The 22,764-nt window shown below is 45.5% G+C and overlaps 1 protein-coding gene across 1 annotated transcript in view; it reads left to right on the forward strand.

The window, feature by feature from the left end:
* LOC137522156 (5-hydroxytryptamine receptor 3A-like) overlaps positions 1-22,500 on the forward strand; it is a 70,093-nt gene extending 47,593 nt beyond the window's left edge. Inside the window, exons 8-9 of the mRNA XM_068242188.1 lie at positions 20,771-20,995; positions 22,238-22,500. Of these exons, the coding sequence (XP_068098289.1) occupies positions 20,771-20,995; positions 22,238-22,500 (488 nt within the window). The remainder of the gene's footprint in view (positions 1-20,770; positions 20,996-22,237) is intronic.
* The last annotated feature ends 264 nt before the right edge of the window (positions 22,501-22,764 follow it).

Below are 22,764 nucleotides of genomic sequence, written 5' to 3' on the forward strand. Positions count from 1 at the left end.
GATTGTTCGACACAGCTACGTCATCTGACATGTAGTCCTTGACCATCTTCTCCAGGCGATCGGTGTTGGAGGTGGATCTGCACGCTTGCTGTTCAGTGGGCTGCTGCTGCATGGGTGTCAGAAAATTTTCCCACTCCAAGGACACTGCCGATACCATTCCCTTTTGGGCACTAGTTGCGGCTTGCGTTGTTTGCTGCCCTCCTGGTCGTCCTGGGTTTGCGGAAGTCAGTCTGTCTGCGTACAACTGGCTAGAGGAGGGGGAGGATGTCAATCTCCTCTCTAAAGTCTCCACAAGGGCCTGCTGGTATTCTTCCATTTTGACCTGTCTGACTCTTTCTTCAAGCAGTTTTGGAACATTGTGTTTGTACCGTGGATCCAGAAGGGTATAAACCCAGTAATTGGTGTTGTCCAGAATGCGCACAATGCGTGGGTCACGTTCAATGCAGTCTAGCATGAATTGAGCCATGTGTGCCAGAGTCCTACCAGAATCCTCATCATCCTCTTGTGAGCGTTGTGATAGTTGTTGTGATGCATCATAGTCGTCACCTTCCTCCTGGTCTGCTTCTGCTGACCATTCGCGTTGAATTGTGGAAGTCCAACGTGCACCGCTCTGGCCCTCGTCAGTGGTGGCATGAAATTCCTGCTCCAACTCCAGCTGTTCCTCCTCCTCTTCTTCGTCATAGCTGCTGGGGCCAGCGTTCCCTGAGGCGGATGGCCTGATGTTGGTACCATCACGCTGATCGTTTTCTCCTTCAGATTCCCCCAGTTGCATCATGACAGCTGTTTCCTTGATTTTCAACATTGACCTCTTCAGTAAACACAGCAGTGGTATGGTAATGCTGACTGAAGAGTTGTCACTGCTCACAAGCAACGTGGATTGCTCAAAATTTTGGAGGACTTGGCAGAGGTCCAACATGTTGGCCCAATCGGATCCACAGAAGCTTGGCAGCTGTCCGGATGCGCCTCGGTACTGCGCCGTCATGTACTGGACCACTGCACTCTTCTGCTCACAAAAGCGTGCTAGCATGTGCAGCGTAGAATTCCAGCGCGTAGGGACATCACACAGCAAGCGATGGTGGGGGAGATTGAAGCGCTCCTGCATCTTGGCGAGTGCCCCCGAAGCAGTACTGGAATTTCTACAATGTTTGGCCACTCGACGCACCTTCAACAGAAGATCGGCCACGCCTGGGTATGTCCTCAGGAACCGCTGAACTACTAGGTTCATCACGTGCGCCAGGCAAGGGATGTGTGTCAGCTTAGCCAACCTTAAAGCGCGAATGAGATTACTCCCATTATCACACACAACCATGCCCGGTTTCAAGTCCAGCGGTGCCAGCCACAAATCCGTCTGTTCCTTTATTACCTTCCAAATTTCCTCCCCTGTGTGCTGCTTATCCCCAAGGCAGATCAGCTTCAGCAACGCTTGCTGACGCATGCCAACAGCTGTGCTGCACTGCTTCCACGATCCTACTGCTGCTGGGTTAGCGTTTCCGGATGAGGTACAGCTTTGAGATGCGTTGGAGGAGAAGGAGTCAGAGAGGTAGGTGCTGCTGTTGTTATCCAGTGGGAGGGACGGCGGTGCAGCTGTTTGCGGCGTGGGCAACACCCGCGCCGTAGCAGGTGAGGAATCGCTGCCAGGCTCCACAAGGTTCACCCAGTGCGCGGTAAGGGAGATGTATCGACCCTGGCCGAACGCACTCGTCCAAGTGTCAGTGGTGAGGTGAACCTTGCAGGCAACGGCATTCTTCAAGCTTCGGGTTATTTTGCTGACCACGTGCTCATGCAACTCAGGCACTGCAGAGCGCGCAAAGTGGTAGCGGCTGGGAACCACGTAACGTGGGATGGCCACTGACATCATGCCCTTGAAGCTGTTTGTCTCCACCACTCGATATGGCAGCATTTCGGCAGGCCAGAAGCTTGGCTATGCTGGCTGTTACTGCCACGGCCCGGGGGTCATTTGCTGGCAATTTCCTCTTGCGCTCAAACATCTCCGACACAGACAACTGAACCGTAGCGCTGCACACGGAAGGGCTGTTGGTTGTTGTGTTTGATGAACACTGGGAGACCTCAAGAGCACTACTCCGGAAAGTGACAGTGTCAGCGTCGTCTGATGTTTGTGAATGTTGTGAACCACGCAATGGCTGGGCTACTGCTGCTGCTGAGGCGGGTCTGGTGGTGAGTCTGGTGAACCCAAGGGAGGCAGTGTTGCTGGTACCCTGTCCTGCCGCGTTTGCCCACAGAGTGGGATGTTTGGATAGCATGTGGCGGCTCATGCTGGTGGTGGAGAGGTTGTTAATACTTTTCCCCCTGCTCAGGCGAGTCTTGCACACCTTGCAAATCGCCATGGTAACATCCTCAGTGCAGTCTTCAAAGAAAGCCCAGACTTTGGAGCACCTGCCTCCTTGCTGGCGATTTCTGTTTCCTCCTCTTTTGCCTCTCACTCTAACTTCCACGCTTGTGGTGCCTGAAATTGCGTGCCGCCTACCTTGTGGCACAAGGCGAACTCGTGCAGCAGTGGGTTCTTCAACAGACTCATCTGTGCTGCTGCTACGACGGCGATGTTCTCGTTCACAAATAAAATCTGGGTCTCTGTCCACATTGTCCATACCCTCCTCTTCCATCTCCTCAAACTCGTCATATGTCATTGTGGGGGGCCGCCGCCGTGGAGTAGAGCTCCCCAGAACAACCTCTGCGCAGCTCACTCCAACGTCGTCTTCCAGATCTTGTCGGCCGACCTCCTGCAATTGCAACCCCTCCTGCCCAACTTGCTCTGGGATTTGGGTTTCCGAGTCCTCCTCGGACTCGCCTTGTATTTCAGTGCGCGGTGCATTTCCCACAGTTAATGGTTGTGAATCCGGGCACAACATTTCTGGCTGTTCCTCCATTGACCTTTCATAGGTGGAAGTTTGTTGGGCTGGGAATAGCTCCTGCGAATACCCCATTGTGTCCTGAGGTAATTCATAGGACTGGTTATCTGGCAGTTGTGTGCGTGGTGTCGCTGCCGGTTGTGTCAGCTTTGTGCCCACTGGCTCCTTGTAACTGGCTGAGGACTCGGACCTCGTGCGTGATGTGCTGGTGCTGCTTAACCCACTGCTGGATGCTTGAGAGGTCATCCAAGTAATTATCTGGTCCTGTTCTTTTGGATTTGTGAGGGTTGTTGTCCTGGACAACATGGGCGGTATTGAGTGGGTTTTCTTGGGTGCTCCCCTGTGGCCTGTACGTGAACCGTCAGGGGAAACACCTCTTCCCTTGCCCCTTCCTCTTTCACCGGATTTCTTCCTCATTTCACTTATCCTTACAGTACACGCTGACTGGCAGCAGTACAGTGGCAGTACAGAAATGCTATACAGTACCACTATTCCCAGCAGCGACACAGAGCACAATGCTATACAGTGGCGGGTGAGCGGTGTACTACTGTTCCCAGGCCCAGCAGACACAGAGTGGAAGTAAACACAATGCTATATAGTCTGGCTGAGCGGTGTACACAGAGTGGCAGTACACACAATGCTATATAGTCTGGCTAAGCCGTGTACACAGAGTGTCAGAAAACACAATGCTATATATAGCGTGGCTGAGCGAGGTGCACAGTGGCAGTACACACAATGCTATATTAGTCAGGCTAAGCCGTGTACACAGAGTGTCAGAAAACACAATGCTATATATAGCGTGGCTGAGCGAGGTGCACAGTGGCAGTACACACAATGCTTTATAGTCAGGCTGAGCCGTGTACACAGAGTGTCAGTAAACAATGGTATATAGTCTGGCTGAGCGGTGTACACAGAGTGTCAGTAAACAACGGTATATAGTCTGGCTGAGCGGTGTACACAGAGTGGCAGTAAACACAATGCTATATATAGCGTGGCTGAGCGAGGTGCACAGTGGCAGTACACACAATGCTATATAGCCACGCTAAGCCGTGTACACAGAGTGTCAGAAAACACAATGCTATATATAGCGTGGCTGAGCGAGGTGCACAGTGGCAGTACACACAATGCTTTATAGTCAGGCTGAGCCGTGTACACAGAGTGTCAGTAAACAATGGTATATAGTCTGGCTGAGCGGTGTACACAGAGTGTCAGTAAACAACGGTATATAGTCTGGCTGAGCGGTGTACACAGAGTGGCAGTAAACACAATGCTATATATAGCGTGGCTGAGCGAGGTGCACAGTGGCAGTACACACAATGCTATATAGTCAGGCTAAGCCGTGTACACAGAGTGTCAGAAAACACAATGCTATATATAGCGTGGCTGAGCGAGGTGCACAGTGGCAGTACACACAATGCTTTATAGTCAGGCTGAGCCGTGTACACAGAGTGTCAGTAAACAATGGTATATAGTCTGGCTGAGCGGTGTACACAGAGTGTCAGTAAACAACGGTATATAGTCTGGCTGAGCGGTGTACACAGAGTGGCAGTAAACACAATGCTATATATAGCGTGGCTGAGCGAGGTGCACAGTGGCAGTACACACAATGCTATAGAGCCAGGCTAAGCCGTGTACACAGAGTGTCAGAAAACACAATGCTATATATAGCGTGGCTGAGCGAGGTGCACAGTGGCAGTACACACAATGCTATATTAGTCAGGCTAAGCCGTGTACACAGAGTGTCAGAAAACACAATGCTATATATAGCGTGGCTGAGCGAGGTGCACAGTGGCAGTACACACAATGCTATATATAGCGTGGCTGAGCGAGGTGCACAGTGGCAGTACACACAATGCTATATATAGCGTGGCTGAGCGAGGTGCACAGTGGCAGTACACACAATGCTATATTAGTCAGGCTAAGCCGTGTACACAGAGTGTCAGAAAACACAATGCTATATATATAGCGTGGCTGAGCGAGGTGCACAGTGGCAGTACACACAATGCTATATATAGCGTGGCTGAGCGAGGTGCACAGTGGCAGTACACACAATGCTATATATAGCGTGGCTGAGCGAGGTGCACAGTGGCAGTACACACAATGCTATATATAGCGTGGCTGAGCGAGGTGCACAGTGGCAGTACACACAATGCTATATATAGCGTGGCTGAGCGAGGTGCACAGTGGCAGTACACACAATGCTATATTAGTCAGGCTAAGCCGTGTACACAGAGTGTCAGAAAACACAATGCTATATATAGCGTGGCTGAGCGAGGTGCACAGTGGCAGTACACACAATGCTATATTAGTCAGGCTAAGCCGTGTACACAGAGTGTCAGAAAACACAATGCTATATATATAGCGTGGCTGAGCGAGGTGCACAGTGGCAGTACACACAATGCTATATATAGCGTGGCTGAGCGAGGTGCACAGTGGCAGTACACACAATGCTATATATAGCGTGGCTGAGCGAGGTGCACAGTGGCAGTACACACAATGCTATATTAGTCAGGCTAAGCCGTGTACACAGAGTGTCAGAAAACACAATGCTATATATATAGCGTGGCTGAGCGAGGTGCACAGTGGCAGTACACACAATGCTATATATAGCGTGGCTGAGCGAGGTGCACAGTGGCAGTACACACAATGCTATATATAGCGTGGCTGAGCGAGGTGCACAGTGGCAGTACACACAATGCTATATTAGTCAGGCTAAGCCGTGTACACAGAGTGTCAGAAAACACAATGCTATATATATAGCGTGGCTGAGCGAGGTACACAGTGGCAGTAAACAATGCTATATATAGTGTGGCTGAGCGAGCGGTGTACTACTGTTCCCAGCAGCGACACACAATGACTGGGGGGGACCCTGGCTAGCGTGGCTGGAGAGCGAACTACCCTGCCTGCCTACCCAAAGCTAAACCCACAGACAAATGGCGGAGATATGACGTGGTTTGGGTATTTATTTACCCGAACCACGTGACCGTTCGGCCAATCAGAGCGCGTTCGGGCCCGAACCACGTGACCCGTTCGGCCAATCACAGCGCTAGCCGAACGTTCGGGGAACGTTCGGCCATGCGCTCTTAGTTCGGCCATGCGGCCGAACGGTTTGGCCGAGCACCGTCAGGTGTTCGGCCGAACTCGAACATCACCCGAACAGGGTGATGTTCTGCAGAACCCGAACAGTGGCGAACACTGTTCGCCCAACACTAATCAGAGGTACCTAGATTTTGTACCCAATTTTGTGTACAACATACACAGATCCAGGATATTTTGCAACGCCACTGGCATATTTTGACCAATGACCCTAAGTTGGCAGATTTGGTCCCTGATCGACCACAGATCGTTTTTCGCCATGCGCCATCGTTACGCAACAAGTTGGTTGGTAGCCATTTCGGCGGGGTGGATAATGCTAATGAATACTGTAAAGTGAAGGGGACCTACACATGTGGGGGCTTCTCCATGTGCCAATATAGCTCGGTTGGTAAAACGGTTAGACTCCCTAACACTACTACTGCCTATAGAGCGCGTTCCAGTGGCTGCAGCTCTGGCGCTTTGAGTCCGCCAGGAGAAAAGCGCTATATAAGTGTTTGTCTTTGTCTTTTAGACTTCCGAATGGCAGGTTCTGGGACCTGGGACATTTTGCAACACACATCATTTTTTGCTCACTACCAGTTCAGGCAATACCTCTATCTGGCCAGCAGGCACCAGTCAGCCAATCAGGTGCACGGTCATACACCCTTTGCCTGCCATACCGATCTAGCAGGATTTGCATAAATTAGCATTCAGGTGGGAGGCTTGGTTGGACGTAATCGTTGATTGCATCTTTTACAGTGACCGCCGCGTGTAGGCATCTCCCACACAGTCCCCTCCCTAACCACTCACCTGTCAACCACATCCTGGAAGCTGCAAAACAGAAATTTAAAATCACAAACACTGGTTCGCACGAATGTCGGGGGCCCCAGCCTCTCTCACTTGCTGGGGCCCCCAAACCACCATGCGATACCTAGAGGGAAATGTGGGCGAGCCCTGGCTCTCTCACCTCCAGGGACTTCACCCCCATCACCTCCAAACTGAATGCAAACTGCAACACACATAATTTTATTTTTTTTGGGACATTTTGTTTTATTGTGGAATGATACTGGTGGTGTATCTTCTGACATGTCCCTGCGAGGCATTTTATGTTGGTAAGACTAAACGCGATTTAAGATCTCGCATGTTGGGACACATCACCAGCATTACGAGTAATAATGTTCCCACGGTCCCTACGCCAGTTGCCAGACATTTTAAGATGGCACATGGTAGTAGCCCTACAGGCTTCATTTCATTGGCCTCAATCGTATCCATCGCAAGATCCGGGAAGGTAACTGTGATCGCCTGTTGCTCCAGAAGGAATCCAGATGCTAAGGGCCACTGATCCACCTGGATTGAATGAAAATGTTAGTTATTCCTCCTCTCTCCCTATCTAGCGATCAATTGTTTTGCGATCAATGGGTTTATGGTTTAATGCTTTTCACTTACATACCCCTCTTTTCCTGTGCGCTGCTGTGTGTTTGTTCCCGATGCGGCATCCCTGTTCAGTTACCCAGTGCTTCATTCAGATTGATGATGAGGATTTTTTATGTTATCCTGAACAGGATGATATGGATTGAGAGTATAATCCTTTTTTTCTACCATTTACAGTGGTTTGCAAAAGTATGGAAGTTTTCCACATTTTGTCATATTACTGCCACAAACATGAATCAATTTTATTGGAATTCCACGTGAAAGACCAATACAAAGTGGTGTACACATGATAAGTGGAACGAAAATCATACATGATTCCAAACATTAAAAAAAAAAAATCACTGCAAAGTGGGGTGTGCATAATTATTCAGCCCCCCTGAGTCAATACTTTGTAGAACCACCTTTTGCTGCAATTACAGCTGCCAGTCTTTTAGGGTATGTCTTTACCAGCTTTGCACACCTAGAGACTGAAATCCTTGCCCATTCTTCTTTGCAAAACAGCTCCAGCTCAGTCAGATTAGATGGACAGCATTTGTGAACAGCAGTTTTCAGATTTTGCCACACATTCTCGATTGGACTTAGATCTGGACTCTGACTGGTCCATTCTAACACATGGATATGTTTTGTTTTAAACCATTCCATTGTTGCCTCTTCCCCAGTCTCAAGTCTTTTGCAGACTACAAGAGGTTTTCTTCCAAGATTGCCCTGTATTTGGCCCCATTCATCTTCCCATCAACTCTGACCAGCTTCCCTGTCCCTGCTGAAGACAAGCATGATGCTGCCACCACCATATGTGTCCCTCTCCTCCCATGCTCATCTCCCCCTCCTTTGCGGGGGTGCAGTGGTGGCTCCAGGATTTTTTGGGGGGTTCTATGCAGGTGCTGGACCAACTTCTGGGGTAGCTGATGACCCACAATGCGCCAAGCACGCCGTGGCAAAAAATGGGCATGGTCATGACCATATGAGGGCGGAGCTAACTGTAATTTAAAGTGAACTCAAGGTGAGAGTGATATGGAGGCTGCCATATTTATTTCCTTTTAAACAATACTAGCTGCCTGGCAGCCCTGCTGATCTATTTGGTTGAAGTAGTGAACTGAATTACACCAGAAACAAGCATGCAGCTAATCTTGTCAGTTCTGACAATATTGTCAGAAATCCCTGACCTGCTGCATGCTTGTTCAGGGTCTATGGTTGAAAGGATTAGAGGCAGAGGACCAGCACGGCAGCCAGGCAACTGGTATTGCTTAAAAGAAGATAAATATGGCAGCCTCAATATTATTCTCACCTCGAGTTCCCTTTAAAAGTGCAATGCAAAGACAGTGGGCCCAAGTTTTGGTGACCCTTTCCCCAGAAAATTCACATAATTGTGCAGATTTTCTCAAGAAAATACACGTAATGTGAGCAGATTTGCCCAGAAAATACTACAATCATGTCGGCAGATTTGCCCAGAAAATACGTTCAACCATGTGGTAGATTTGACCAGAAAATACGTTCAACCATGTGGCAGATTTGACCAGAAAATACATTCCATCACGTCAGCAGATTTGACCAGAAAATATGTTCATTCACGTCGGCAGATTTGACCAGAAAATACGTTCAATCACGTCAGCAGATTTGACCAGAAAATACGTTCAAGCACTTAGGCAGATTTGACCAGACAATACGTTCAACCATGTCGGCAGATTTGACCAGAAAATATGTTCAATCATGTTGACAGATTGAACTAGAAAATACATTCAATCACGTCAGCAGATTTGACCAGACAATACGTTCAATCACGTCGGCAGACTTGATCAGAAAACACTTCAATCATGTGGCAGATTTAACCAGAAGACACTTCAATCATGTGGCAGATTTAACCAGAAAACACTTCAATCATGTGGCAGATTTAACCAGGAAACACTTCAATCATATGTGGCAAACTTGATCAGAAAATACTTCAATCATATGTGGCAGATTTGATCAGAAAACACTTCAATTATGTGTGGCAGACTTGATCAGAAAACACTTCAATCATATGTGGCAGACTTGAACAGAAAACACTTCAATCATGTGTGGCAGACTTGATCAGAAAATACTTCAATCATGTGTGGCAGACTTGATCAGAAAACACTTCAATCATGTGTGGCAGACTTGATCAGAAAACACTTCAAACATATGTGGCAGACTTGAACAGAAAACACTTCATTCATGTGTGGCAGACTTGATCAGAAAACACTTCAATCATGTGTGGCAGACTTGATCAGAAAACACTTCAATCATGTGTGGCAGACTTGATCAGAAAACACTTCAATCATATGTGGCAGACTTGATCAGAAAATACACCTGTTAATTAATAAAAAAAAAACATTTACTCAACCGCTGAAGCTCCCGCAATCCTCTGCAGCCAGCAACTGAAACTCCCACGCTAAAAGCAGGGCTACGGGAAAATGGCACCCGAAGCCCTGCCCTGCAGACTCAAAGTCTCCAGAGCAGGGCTTCGGACGCCATTTTACTGTAGCCCTGCTCTGCCGCTGCCGGAGCTGCGGGCTGATGCTGCCGGTGAACTGATTCGGCATCTATTAGATGCCAAAAGTCAGGTCACGCTGGGGGGTGCTTTAGGGGTGCTTGAAGAATTTTAGGGGGTGCTTCAGTACCCCAAAGCACCCCCTGGCACCGCCACTGGGGGGTGTGGTTAGCAGGGATGAGGGAGCGGCCGGCTGTTCCATGGCTGGTAAATGTGTACTGTGTCCGCGCCTGTCTGTGTTTGCTGCGCCCAACCTCCCTCCCTCCCCCGCTCATCTAGTGCCTCTTTCAGCCTCTCTCCCTCCCTCTGTGGGTTGGCCCATGGTGGGCGAGCGCCGCGCGCGCTGATTGGCGGGCTATTGGATTTAAGACTGTATGGATGATGATTGTCTGTTTGATTGCCACGCCCCTTCTGAAAAAGCCGAAAGTCCAGCGAAACATGTCTAGGGCAGCGTGGTATGGCGTCTAATGGCCTCCGACACCCGCCAACCACTGCAGCTGCACGCCTCGCTTTGGGACTGTTCCATCTAATCCCTCTCCCTGGCTGTGCTTCTAGGTATCTCCACGCTCAACAAATGTGCTACAACGAGCCCAAATTTGCTGGAGGACATCTTTATATGGATGGTGTTACGATTAATCCTGTGTGATCCACTGTTATACTCAACGGAGCAGACAAGACACCAGGACTTTGGTACTGTATGTGCCCACATTTTGGCTACTTTTGATGTACATTTTGCCTATTTTGCATAGGACTCTTACTATGCTGTATGCAGTGTCTGTCGCTCCTTGCTAACTATCGATGGACCCTGAATTCACATTTACTCACTAACAGGATCTTCTGCCCTGCTGTGCTTATAGGCTTGTTGCTAACTGCTTGCTGCTTACCTCTCCGGAAACGTGATTTATGCATCATCAACTGCCTTTTTGACGTGTTGGAACTGTCTCTCTTAACTGTCAAGTTTATCTGGCACGGATATCCTGATACATCCAGGAACTCTCCTCCATAGTACTTTTAATGGTTGAGTATGAGTGAGGGAGTGTAGGTGTGATTAAATCGGTGGTGTGGTCCGATTGCCTTTGGCCCCTTTTATACATGTATCTGTGTATGTTTTTCTCCTTTTAATAAAAAGTTTTGATATTTTACATAATTATATATTTTCTGTTTTTTTGTTGCTTGGGGTATATGCCTTTCTTTAAAGAAAACCTGAACTGAAAATGGAAAGTCAAAATAAGCATACTCACGTCATACTGACCTCCCTCACCGTCTACTCATCGGTCTCTTTCTCCTCTTCTGGGTCCTGTTTGTCCACTGTGGCTGATGGAATTCTCAGTCCTCCAATTTGAAAATGGCAATGACCTTGTAACGGCTTCCGGGTCAGCAGGCTGTTAAACTGTAATATCGCCCACTTGAGCCATGGGGAAACATGGATATTGCCTTGATCATCAGTAGTCTTTTCAGTTATAACTGACAGGACAGCCACTGCTATATAACTGACAGCAACTGATATATTTCAGTTCTGACAAAATGTTGTCAGAACTTGAAGGAATCATTGTTAGAAGAAAATTGTGAGCTTCTGAGAGGATCTGATAGCGAGGCAAGTCAGTAATATTCATCCGCAGGTACATCATGTGCTTATTTTAAATAATTTGACTCAGTTAAGGTTCCCTTTAAGGTCTCCTACAGGGTGTATTTGTGGTGTGGTGTCTTCAGTGTGGGGCTTTCCAGCCTGAGGAAAGACCAGAAGGTCTGAAACAACGGGCAGTCGCTGGTAGCAGCCCTGCACTTTTTGACATCTTTTTAATTATTTTTCTATGGATCCTTTTTAATTAAGATCAAATAAAGAGCTATGTTTTATCTGTAAAAGAGCTTTTTTTGTGGAGGTGCCGACCTTACCTGTGGACTGCTACATTGCCAGCCGAGAGGTACTGAAGGATGGTTGGTCGTGGGCACCCCACTTTCACTTTTTTGCATGGGTGCTGATCACACAGGAATTCCACTTTTTAGAATGACATTATTAACTGCTTAAAGCGGAATATAACCCTGCATTTCAACTTTGCTCTAAAACATTATTTACAGCATATTATATGCAAAAAGCATTTCTTTTTTACTAGACCAGCATTGGAAGGGTTAAACACAGAGGTTTAAAGTTCCGTGGAGAGATATGCAGAAGTTCAGATTGTTACATTCTATTTAGTTAAATGTATCTATTGAGAAATGTTACACACTCTTTGGCTGTCCTCCAGCTCCTTCTCAGTCAGAGACAGTGAGTCACATTCAACACTTAGATACATTTATGTAAACAAAATGTATCTATGTCAGCTTCGGATGCGTCTTCAGAAATCTCCAGGAACTTTAAAGCCCTGTGTAACCCTTCCAATGCTGGTCTAGTAAAAAAAAATGCTGGTTGCATATAATATACTGTAAATAATGTTTTAGAGCAAAGTTGAAATGCAGGGTTATATTCCGCTTTAAGGTTTCAGGACATAGCTTATATGTCCTAATTAGTCCCCCTGTGTATTCAGGGCGTAGAATCAACGTCCTGCATAAAATCCCACCATCTGCAGCAACACGTGCACATGCGCGCCCCCGCCCCCGGGCATGTGAATGGTCCTGTGAATAAATAACAACAATCATTCAATAAAGTTAGAAAAAGAAAATTAAAGTGACATGGGCCCAAAAAATAAAATGTATTTTTTTTAATTCCCCATTCATTTTTAACCCAAACTTAGCCTATTAACCCATTATTAAACCCTGCAATACCTATGCCTATTTATAAATGTTTAATGACTGCCGCCAGTAGCGATCAGATGCAATCGCTAGAGCGAAAGTTTCAGGCCCCAATGCTCTACAGATGTAACGCTCTTCCATTGCCTCGTGATGCATCTGTACAGCTCTATGCCCCCTGCCCCTAGCGAACACATTCGATCGCCACAGACGAGCAGACTAGGGATAACGGTCCGCCACATGCTCAGCTAGAAGTAAAATGTTGCATATGGGGTATCATTTTAATCGGGAAGGGCTAAACCATTTATTTGTAAATGTTTTATAACTGTGGGATGTGTGATGTGAAGATTAGGAAGGGTGAAAAAAGAAAAAAAAATGTTTTCGACATTTACGCCTAATTTTTCCCCATAAATGGACTATAAAACAAATAGTTTTGGGAGAAAAATATTACTCAAAGAAAGCCCAGATTGTACTGAAAAAAAAACAAGATATATATCACTAAGATGGCATAGATAATTAAAAAGTTACTGCTGTATCAAAACGACACAGCTAAAGTGTCAAAAATGTCAGGAACTTTAAGTTGTAAAAACCGTGGAATGTGAAAGGGTGAAAAGGATATTGCTTTTTATTTCAGCATCTTTAACCACTTTCCCCACCACTACAGTATATCTACGTCAGCTGTGGCACCCTCCAAGCCACAGCGACGTAGATATACTGACCTGCTTGCAGCGCTTTTGTGCAGGAACAGGTGCGCTTCAGAGTGAACCCCCCGGCACTGTCAGCTGCCTTACTAATTGGCAAAAGGGAACATGTTCCCTTGTAGCCAATTAGTGACCCCCCCCCGCGGATGAATAATCACCGCTGTAGCAAACAGCGTGATCATTCATCTCTCCCCCTCCGTGGTCGGAATGTTGAAAAAATGCCCCTGCAAGATGAATATCTTACCTGAACTGGTTCCTGCGATCATCCTGCAGCTCCAGCCTCCATGCACTTCTCTTCACTCAGCCCTGTGACGCTGAATATCCGGGTCCCGGCTTGATGACGTCATCAAGCTGGGACCCGGTGTTCGGTATCACAGGGCTGAGTTGAAGCGAGGTGAATGGAGGCTGGAGCTGCAGGATAATCGCAGGAACCAGTTCAGGTGAGATATTCATCTTGCAGTGGCTTTTTTTAAATGATCTGGCCGGGGGGGCATAGTAGTAAGGGGGGGGGCACATCTGGCTGCCCATAAGAGGGTGGGGGTTCCAAATCTGAAGTGGGGGGGGTTGAAATTATTGTTGGGGCCCATCAGGGTAATGGGGTGGGGGATTTCATAATGGGGGGCACATCTGATGGTCCTGAGGGACATAACTTAATGCTGGGGGCACATATGCAATAATGGGGCGGGGGCGCTAATCCTGGAGGAACATCTGGCTATGATGGGGAGCACTGATCCTGGGGACACATCTGGCTATAATGAGGGGGGCTTTATTGGGATACGCAGCTGTATATATATATGTGGGGGGTCGCAAATGCGGGGACATATCTGGCTATAATGGAGGCTGATATTGGGGGGCACATCTGGCTATACTGGGGGGGTCTGATACTGGGCACACATCTGGCTATCTATCCTTGGGGGACTTAATACTGATGGCATGTCTTTTACCTACTGTAGCATTTTGTATTTTTTACTAGAATTGAAGAAAACCTGAGAAATAATGCAATTTTAACGGTTTTCCCTCTTTTTTCCCGCTAAAATGCACAGAAAAAAAAATTCTCGGGACAAAATATCCCCCAATGAAAGTCTAGTTTATCCTGAAAAAAACGATATATAGATAATTTAAGTGGCATGAGTACAGATGAAGTTATTGCTGATTAAAAAGGGACACCGCTAAAGTGTCAAAACTGCTCTGGTCAATAAGGGGAAAACAAGGTCTGGATGCGAAGTGGTTAATGATACGCAATAACTCCTATAACCCCTAGAGTGGGCTGGGCTCATTCTTCACAGGCCATAAAAAAGAGAGGTGCAAAGGGATGTGGAAAAATCAAATAAAAATCAATATTAACCCTTGCACTCAAAGCTGCAACAAACAGCAATAAAAGCTGGCAATTATAATGAAGGATTTTAGTTCCCCAAAAATGCTGCAGTATACTCAAAATTAAACCAACCCACCTTGTCAAGGTTCTCTCTTTTGGATTGTTCCACTCGTATCAGCATGCTAGCATGCAAGCAGACAATCTATGCATACAACTTGAAATTTAGAGGGTTTTGGAGAAGTCCATCAATGTATGGGGCATTGCCAGTTATTTATAAAAGCACTTATTGAAATGCATTTGATTCGTCCATCTGCTAGAATAGTGTGCAATTGAGTAGGTGACTGACGTCTTCATATATATCCTTTCCAGGCAGTGGTTTTGTAAAGAATAAAGTTAATATTGTATCCCCCATGAGGAAGTGGATCAGTCCAAAATCGGTCAGATTTTTACTATCTACTGTAAGTGATAGGCCCTGGAAAAAAAAATGATTTTTAGTTCATCTTGCTCAGGAAGAATAGTACATCTTATATGTATGTTTTTTAAGTTCTATAGTTTTTTTTATGATAGATGTCCTTTAATACAGCAACATTAAAAAAAGAACAAATAAAAATGATAAATAATAAAATATAGTGCAAAATCTGATATCTCCGCACAAAATTAACCAAATAAACAATACTCTCTTCACTCGATAGTGGTGGGGATTCCTGCTGGCGCCCAAGAATATTGGGATGCCCTGAATGGCCCTGAACACATGCTTCTTTATGTGCACAGTGTGCGTTATGCCCTCCTTGACAGGATACACATAGTGTATCCCTTCTGTCTGTACATAACCCCAGACTTCTATCTTTCATCATTCTACCAACCACGCTTCCTTTGATAAAGCTGGCCGCTTGCCAGTGAAACATGTCGGGTCTCCTAGCGTGATGATCCGAGGGTTGCCATCCGTCCCTCTCTCCTCTCTACCGCTGAATGCGGAACGCTGGCCACTGCACTCTACCCGCTCAACCCTCAATGCATGATCCACCGGTTTCCAGGATGCAACTTTCTCTGGCACGATAACGTGTTTTTGGAACAATTTCTTGCTAAACCTGTCCTGGACGGTATTATCTGGCTGGATTCCATGCGCTTGAACCACGCAAAATGCAGGCATCACTAATGTTGCAGCTATCTCCTCAACATCAAGCATAAGCCACAACTTTGTACGTGAGTCTCTGGAGGGTAAGAGCTATGCGGCTGCATAGCACACCGACCGATATATTTATCACAGTATACGCTGCTTCTTTGTGTGCTGACTATGAACAGTCATATTGCATTATTTTTGCTACTCAATCAGCAACCTCCTTTATTTTGGGCTGGCAAGGACTAAAAGTACCTGTGGACGCTGCTTGCACTGAACTAATACTGTTTCTTTTTTTTTTTTTTTGCATGGCTTTGCTGCATACATGCTTCAATTTGATCTGCTGAACTCTGCACTTGAGATCTTTATCATCTATGGTACCAAATACATGTTGTGACATCACTGTGGTCATATGGACCAGTAATCAGACAGTTTTCTGCATGCAGGATATTTAGCTGCCTGTGATATTATTTGTTAGATAGAGGCTGGGTGTGTGGAGTATGTGCATGATGCGCCAAAGGGGAGTAGGATGGCCATCTGGCAACTCTTTTTATTTTTGATGTTTGTGTGTAAAATTTTTCTAAGATTTTTTTTGATTAATAAAAAGACATTTTTTGATACTTTTATAAATGGGACCCAAATACATAGCGGATCTATTGGAACTTTATGCCCTCCACGCACCCTTCGCTCTGCCAACACGATGAATCTGGTTATTCCCAGGATACACTGTACAAATAATTTATACAAATATAAACATTTGGTGCTCTGGCCTTTTCCTATGCAGCCCCTACTCTATGGAACTTGCTTCCACAATCAGTACGAGAGGCTCCTTCTCTGGACAGCTTTAAAAAAAAAAGGCTAAAAACTCACCTCTTTTCCTGAGCCCGCACAGTGGCATGGTGGAGAGGAATCAAGGGCAAAATGTTCTGCTAAAAATAAGTGTTTAACGTATTTCAATCTAAATGAAAAGTGTTGTATTAATCTGCCTAAACATTTTAAATTGCAGCCATAGTATGTGAGGTCTGAAATATTGGGCAAATACCTGCCTAAAACATTGCTCTTGCAGCCACACTGGAGCCCAGAAAAATTGGGCAATTACCTGCGGAACAAAGATTTGACTTTCAGCCTCTGTATAAGATGGAGGCCAGAAAGATTTGTCATTAACTGCCAAATAAATACATGAATTTCAGTCTGTGTATCAGAATCAGAATTTATTATCGCCAAGTACAACGGTGGATTGTACCCGGAATTGGTTTTGGCGCATACAGGGTCGTCGATGAAAAAAAACAGGAAATAGCATACGGTTAAGCATGGTACATACATAGACATGGGACAAGCATACATAGGACAACATTACAGCTTGTGCGTACAATTAAGCAGAGTACAGCATTGCATATAGCTAAAGAAAACCTGAACTGAAAATTAAAAGTCAAAATAAGCATACACAAGTTATACTTACCTTCCATGTAGTCTACTCCTCAGTGTCTTTCTCCTGTCCTATTTGTTCACTGTGATCAAGGGAATTTTCCATCCTCCATTTTGAAAATGGCCATTACCCATAACAGCTTCCTGGTCAGCACACAGTTAAACTGTAACATCGCCCACTTGAGCCATAGAGAAACATGGACATTACCTGGTACATCAGTTTTCCTCTCAGCTATAACTGACAGCAACTGATATTTTACTGACAGCAACTGATATATTTCAGATCTGTCAGAACTGGAAGGGATTATTGTCAGAAAAAAATGGTGAGCTTCTGAGAGGAACTGATGGCAAGGTAACTATGCAATGTTCATTTGAAGTTGCCTCATGTGTTTATTTTAAATATTTTTTACTCAGTACAGGTTCTCTTTAAGCATGGTACATACATATAAACAATAAAAAAGCAAAAATATCTGTATGAGACAGAGGCCAGAAAAACTGGGCAATTACCTGCTGAATTAATATTTGAATTTCAGCTCCTGCATGAGACAACGGCCAGAAACATTTGTCAATAACCTGTTGAATAAATAAATTACTTTCAGCTTCTGTATGAGACAGAGACCCAAAAATTGGGCAATTACCAGGGATGCTCGCCATGTACTCTCACGAGTAATCATGAGTGATTACTCGTGATTCAAATTAGAATTGGCGCAGGTGTGCGGCGGGGATACAAGGGGTTATTTACCCATAATTCCGTAGTCCGCCCTGCGTTCCAAAGCGCTTGCATGCATCCTATGGGTCACGTTGCAAGCCTCACACCGGCGCACTTCCTCCTTCCGGCTTGAAGGACGGCAGAATTATGGCGGAATTATGGCGGAATTATGGGTGAATAACCCCTTGTATCCCTGCAGCACACCTGCACCAATTAAACTTCAGTTGAATCACGAGTAATTACTTGTGAGAGCATCCGGTGAGCATACCTGGCAATTACTTGGCAAATAAATATTTGAATTTCAGACTCTGTATGAGACAGACGGCAGAAAAATTTGGCAATAACCTGCAGAATAAATACCGTAGTTGAATTTCAGCCTCTGCATTAGACAAAGACCATAACAATTGGGCAAATTACCTGTCAAATCAATATCTGAATTTCAGCCCGTGTATGAGACCATGCGACACTGTAATTCTAAACGTTGATCACACAGCAAAGGGTATTGTCACCATTTTCTGTGACTTTTTTTTTTGCAGGTGACAAGCTGAGATCGAACACAGTACAGTCACACGGATGTTAATGTGACACTGTAAAGTTAGCCATACATCTAAAGATTATGGGAAGATTCGACAAAGCGACAAAATTTGTCTCTTTGTCGAAGCTGCCATACACTGCAGGCCAATTCCTGTCCGATTTCAGCATGAAGTCTTCAGGGAATCGGCTGGGCCCGGCACTTCTGACCCGTCGCCGTGTCCCCCCAATGTATAAATGTGCCCCCCAGTGTGCATTTATAAATTACCTGTCCTGTGTCAGCCTCCGCATGGTGTACATCGATCTCTGCGTGTTCTATCAGCCACATACATGCTGGGGGCGGCGCAGAATATAGAACCTAGAGAGACGGACGGACACCATGTGGAGGCTGACACAGTACAGGTAATTTATAAATGCACAGGGGGGGGGCACATTTATACATTGGGGTTAGCGGCAGGGGTTTTGTCACTCATTCCGAACTGCCACACACCAGACCAACCAACTTCGGCCCAACTTCTTGCACCAGGCGCGATCGACTAACGCGACCAATTTCGACCCAAAATTGCTTGCATCCTCAGTCAGGCCTGCACTTGGCAGCACCGATTTTCAACATATTCAATAATAATCACCAAAGTCAATTGATGTATGGGCACCTTAACACTACACGTTGATTATAGAGCAGGCAGTGACCAGTGCAGCAAAGGTGTATTGTCACACATTAAATTGTTTTTTTTTACACAATGATATCACTGATAACATAGCAGCATGTGTTGTGTCACAAATGTCAATCAATTACTTTTGCGCAGTGATGGTGAGCTATAATAGTGACGCAGCCACACATAACAACCAACGCTACACAATATGTTGGCGCTTTATAAATCAATAATAATATGGGTATTGTGTTGCTGCAACATACCACACCACAAAAAGCAACAACAGCAAATCAGTACAGAAGGGTCAATATCAGTCCTCAAAAGGACTTTTATGTAGTGAACTGCAAGTAGCAGAGCACTTAGGAAGCAACTACACAGTACAATACACAATGTAGCGTATCTATCATTGTCCCTCTATCTGCAGTATTATCTGCAGTATGGGCGTAGCCATCGCCCCTGCGACCCCTGCCATCGGGGGGCTCAGACGCTTTGGGGGCCCCTCCTCCACCTTCTCCCCAACTGCAAGTGCATTCACTCACAAAAACCATGTGCAGGAACTTGTGTAATTTTTTTCCTGCTTCCAGAGCCTGCTTCACAGCAGAATGCTCTCTGCTGCCATTCGCCGGCTCACAATCCAGTGGGGTTTGGAGACAAAGGAGGCCCCATGCTATACATTTTGCAGGGGGGCCTATTAAAGGGAACATAAACTGAGAAGGATATGGATTTTTCCTTTTAAATTAATACCAGTTGCCTGACTCTCCTGCTGATCCTGTGTCTCCAATACTTTTAGCCACAGCCCCTCAACAAGCATGCAGATCAGGTGCTTTGACTGAAGTCAGACTGGATTAGCTGCATGCTTGTTTCAGGTGTGTGATTCAGCCACTACTGCAGCCAGAGAGATCAGCAGGACTTACAAGCAACTGGTATTATTTAAAAGGATTCACTGCATTTGTAGAAAGGACTGTGGTATAGACATAAAGCACAAAGTCTTGCAAATCTTGTGGTACAAAAATAGCAAAAATCTTTATTGACACAAATATAAAATTCTTAAAAAAGGAAATTATTTAAAAGGAAACATTCAATTCCCTCTCAGTTAAGGTTCCCTTTAAGTCCAGTTACGCCCCTGATCTTTAGCACTACTAGCTCCTCTTCCTAAACTAACTAAAGCAAAGTAAAAACAGGTTGACAGGTTTGTGCCTTTCATAGGGGAGAGAGTGGCTCAGATGATGATCAGGTTGCATTGGCCGTCCTACTCCTGTCTCACCTAACTTCAGGGTGAGGGGTCATAAAGTGGATCAATGGCTAACTATAGGGCAATCTCGATCAGCCTGTATATTTAGCATTTCTCGCGAACGGGCGAGCAGTGACCATTCACTGGGAACCGTTCACCAACGAAGGAGTCCTGCCATCACCATCTCATGATGGCATGGTATAGCTTCTAAAATACTAAACCCACAAATAAAAAATCCAGTTTTATAGCTGTTTGGGCTGGCCCTAGGTGTTCAGATAACCTGCAAGTCACCAGAAATTGCTAAAACTGAGTGAGTCATTGCTATAAAATAAATGCAAGTTCATTAAAATACATTATATTGTGAAGAATAAACGTGTGTTGTTGCAAACATTGGGCACTTTGGCCACTCACACAAGCAGATGTGTGAGATTTGACTGAAGTAACTCATGCTTTTTAACCTAAAACAATTTGTTGCATTGTTGCAGGCATCTACTTTTCATTATGTATGCTGCTGCTATTGATAAGTCTTTCAGAAAGCATACTGATAGTTGGAATACTGCATAAGAAAACTCTCTGCCCGGATGTTCCCAAATGGCTGAAAAAAGCGGTCCTGGAGAAAATGGCTGGTCTACTTCTTATAAAGGACAGGCTTGGTGAATCTTACAGAAGCAACAGTGAAATCTCAAGCAAAGCAGAGAGTAGCAAAATTGGTAAGAATAGTTGTATTCTAGCTTTAAACCTCTTCTAACTCTATACACTGTTTTTGAGGATGATGAGGTGCACTGATGCAGATTATGATCTTCCTGTTCACGAGATTGAAGTAGGGCACCAAAATGGCCAGAAACAGCCTTGCATGTAAGACTCCATTATTCCACAATCAGTCCCGGAGTATGCCCCAACCACAAGTGGTCGGCCGACTATTCTTTCACTTGTGCATACCCAGTTGGCTCTTGGACGTCACTCTAGCCACGCTCCCAATGGCTTTATGATCATGGAACGTGAGCTTACATCGATCTTACTATCAGCCTATCAGCAGTACTGATAATGCTGTGAGTGCACCAAGATCAGGAAGCCACCATGAGCATGGCCGAGCAGCGTCCAAGAGCCAACTGCACATGCGTAAGTGAATTGTGAAAAAACTGAGCCTTGTGGGGGTAAACGGAGGAAGCAGTCCTGAAGTGGATACCATACTGGATATATGTGTACAGTATACTCTTTTTGGCCACACATTCTTAACTCGGATATTCTTTAAAGCAAACCTGTGACATTTGTGGAAAGAAACATTAGATACTTACCTTGTGAGGGGGAAGCCTCTGGATCCTCTAGAGGCTTTCCCTATCTTCCTCCACCAAGCTGTTTGTGAACAGGGACCTGTGGGTTTTGGTGGAATAGCCGTTTGGATGTGTGCTTCTGCACAGATGCAGATGGCTCACGCAGGTGCAGGAGCATGGACCCAATCGAGCTTAGCTTCTTCCACTGAAGCCCAAGCAGGTCCATGCTACTGCACATGCCCGAGCCGTCAACAAGCCCTTGTCAACAGTTTTATGGAGGGAACAACACTGGAATGAACCAGTGGAGGAGGACAGAGGAAGCCTTTGGAGGATCCAGAGGCTTCCCTCTCCCAAGTTGAGTACCCTTTTGCTGTCTGTACTATGATTAGACAGGTTTTACATCTCGTCCTGTACTCAACGACCCAATAGCTAAAACAGGAAGACATGAGAAAAACTTCCCTAATGGAGCCTACACTGCAGTAACAACCCAATACATGATCTAACCCTTACTAAAATAAAAAGATTTGTCTGGTTCTCCATTCCACCTCTACCCTGTCATGCCCAAACAGGCATACATTTACTTGTTGATATTATATATGCACTTACAGATTGCTGTCCTCATAATTCTGCATAACAACTACACAGTTTTCCTATGACCCGATTTGCTTTTTCTTTGCACAGAGAAACTGTCCAACTACAACAGTGAGAAGCCATATGAACGCAATGTGCCAGATCAGCTATGGATGCATACAAAATACCTGGAAGCGATGAACAGCATTCTAGAAAAGTTTGATTCCATCTGGAAACAGCTAAATAAGCCATACGATGAAAATAGCAAAGACTGGCTCTGTGTTGCATATGTCATAGACACCTTCCTCTTTCGGGCTTACTGTGCCTTGCTCATAGCCTACACTTTGACTATGGTGTGCCTTTGGTCCTTCTAGCACCACATTTACATTAGCTTACTATAAACTATATTTTATGAAACGTGTCAGTGTAAAGAAGGCGTAAGAAAACATAGGAGAACAAAAAGCAAAAATTAGAGTCAAGAATGATTTCTCAAAATGTGAAATTGTCCTGCAATGAATGAGGGTGCGGGCTGTGTACTTAAGGGTTAACTCACCTAGGCTACCACCTCCATTCCAGTGCGTTCCAAGCCGCATTCCATCTTCTTACACTACCACAAGAAATTCTGGTTTAGGAGGCGG

Source organism: Hyperolius riggenbachi, chromosome 6 (assembly GCF_040937935.1).
Source record: "Hyperolius riggenbachi isolate aHypRig1 chromosome 6, aHypRig1.pri, whole genome shotgun sequence".
NCBI lineage: Eukaryota > Metazoa > Chordata > Amphibia > Anura > Hyperoliidae > Hyperolius > Hyperolius riggenbachi.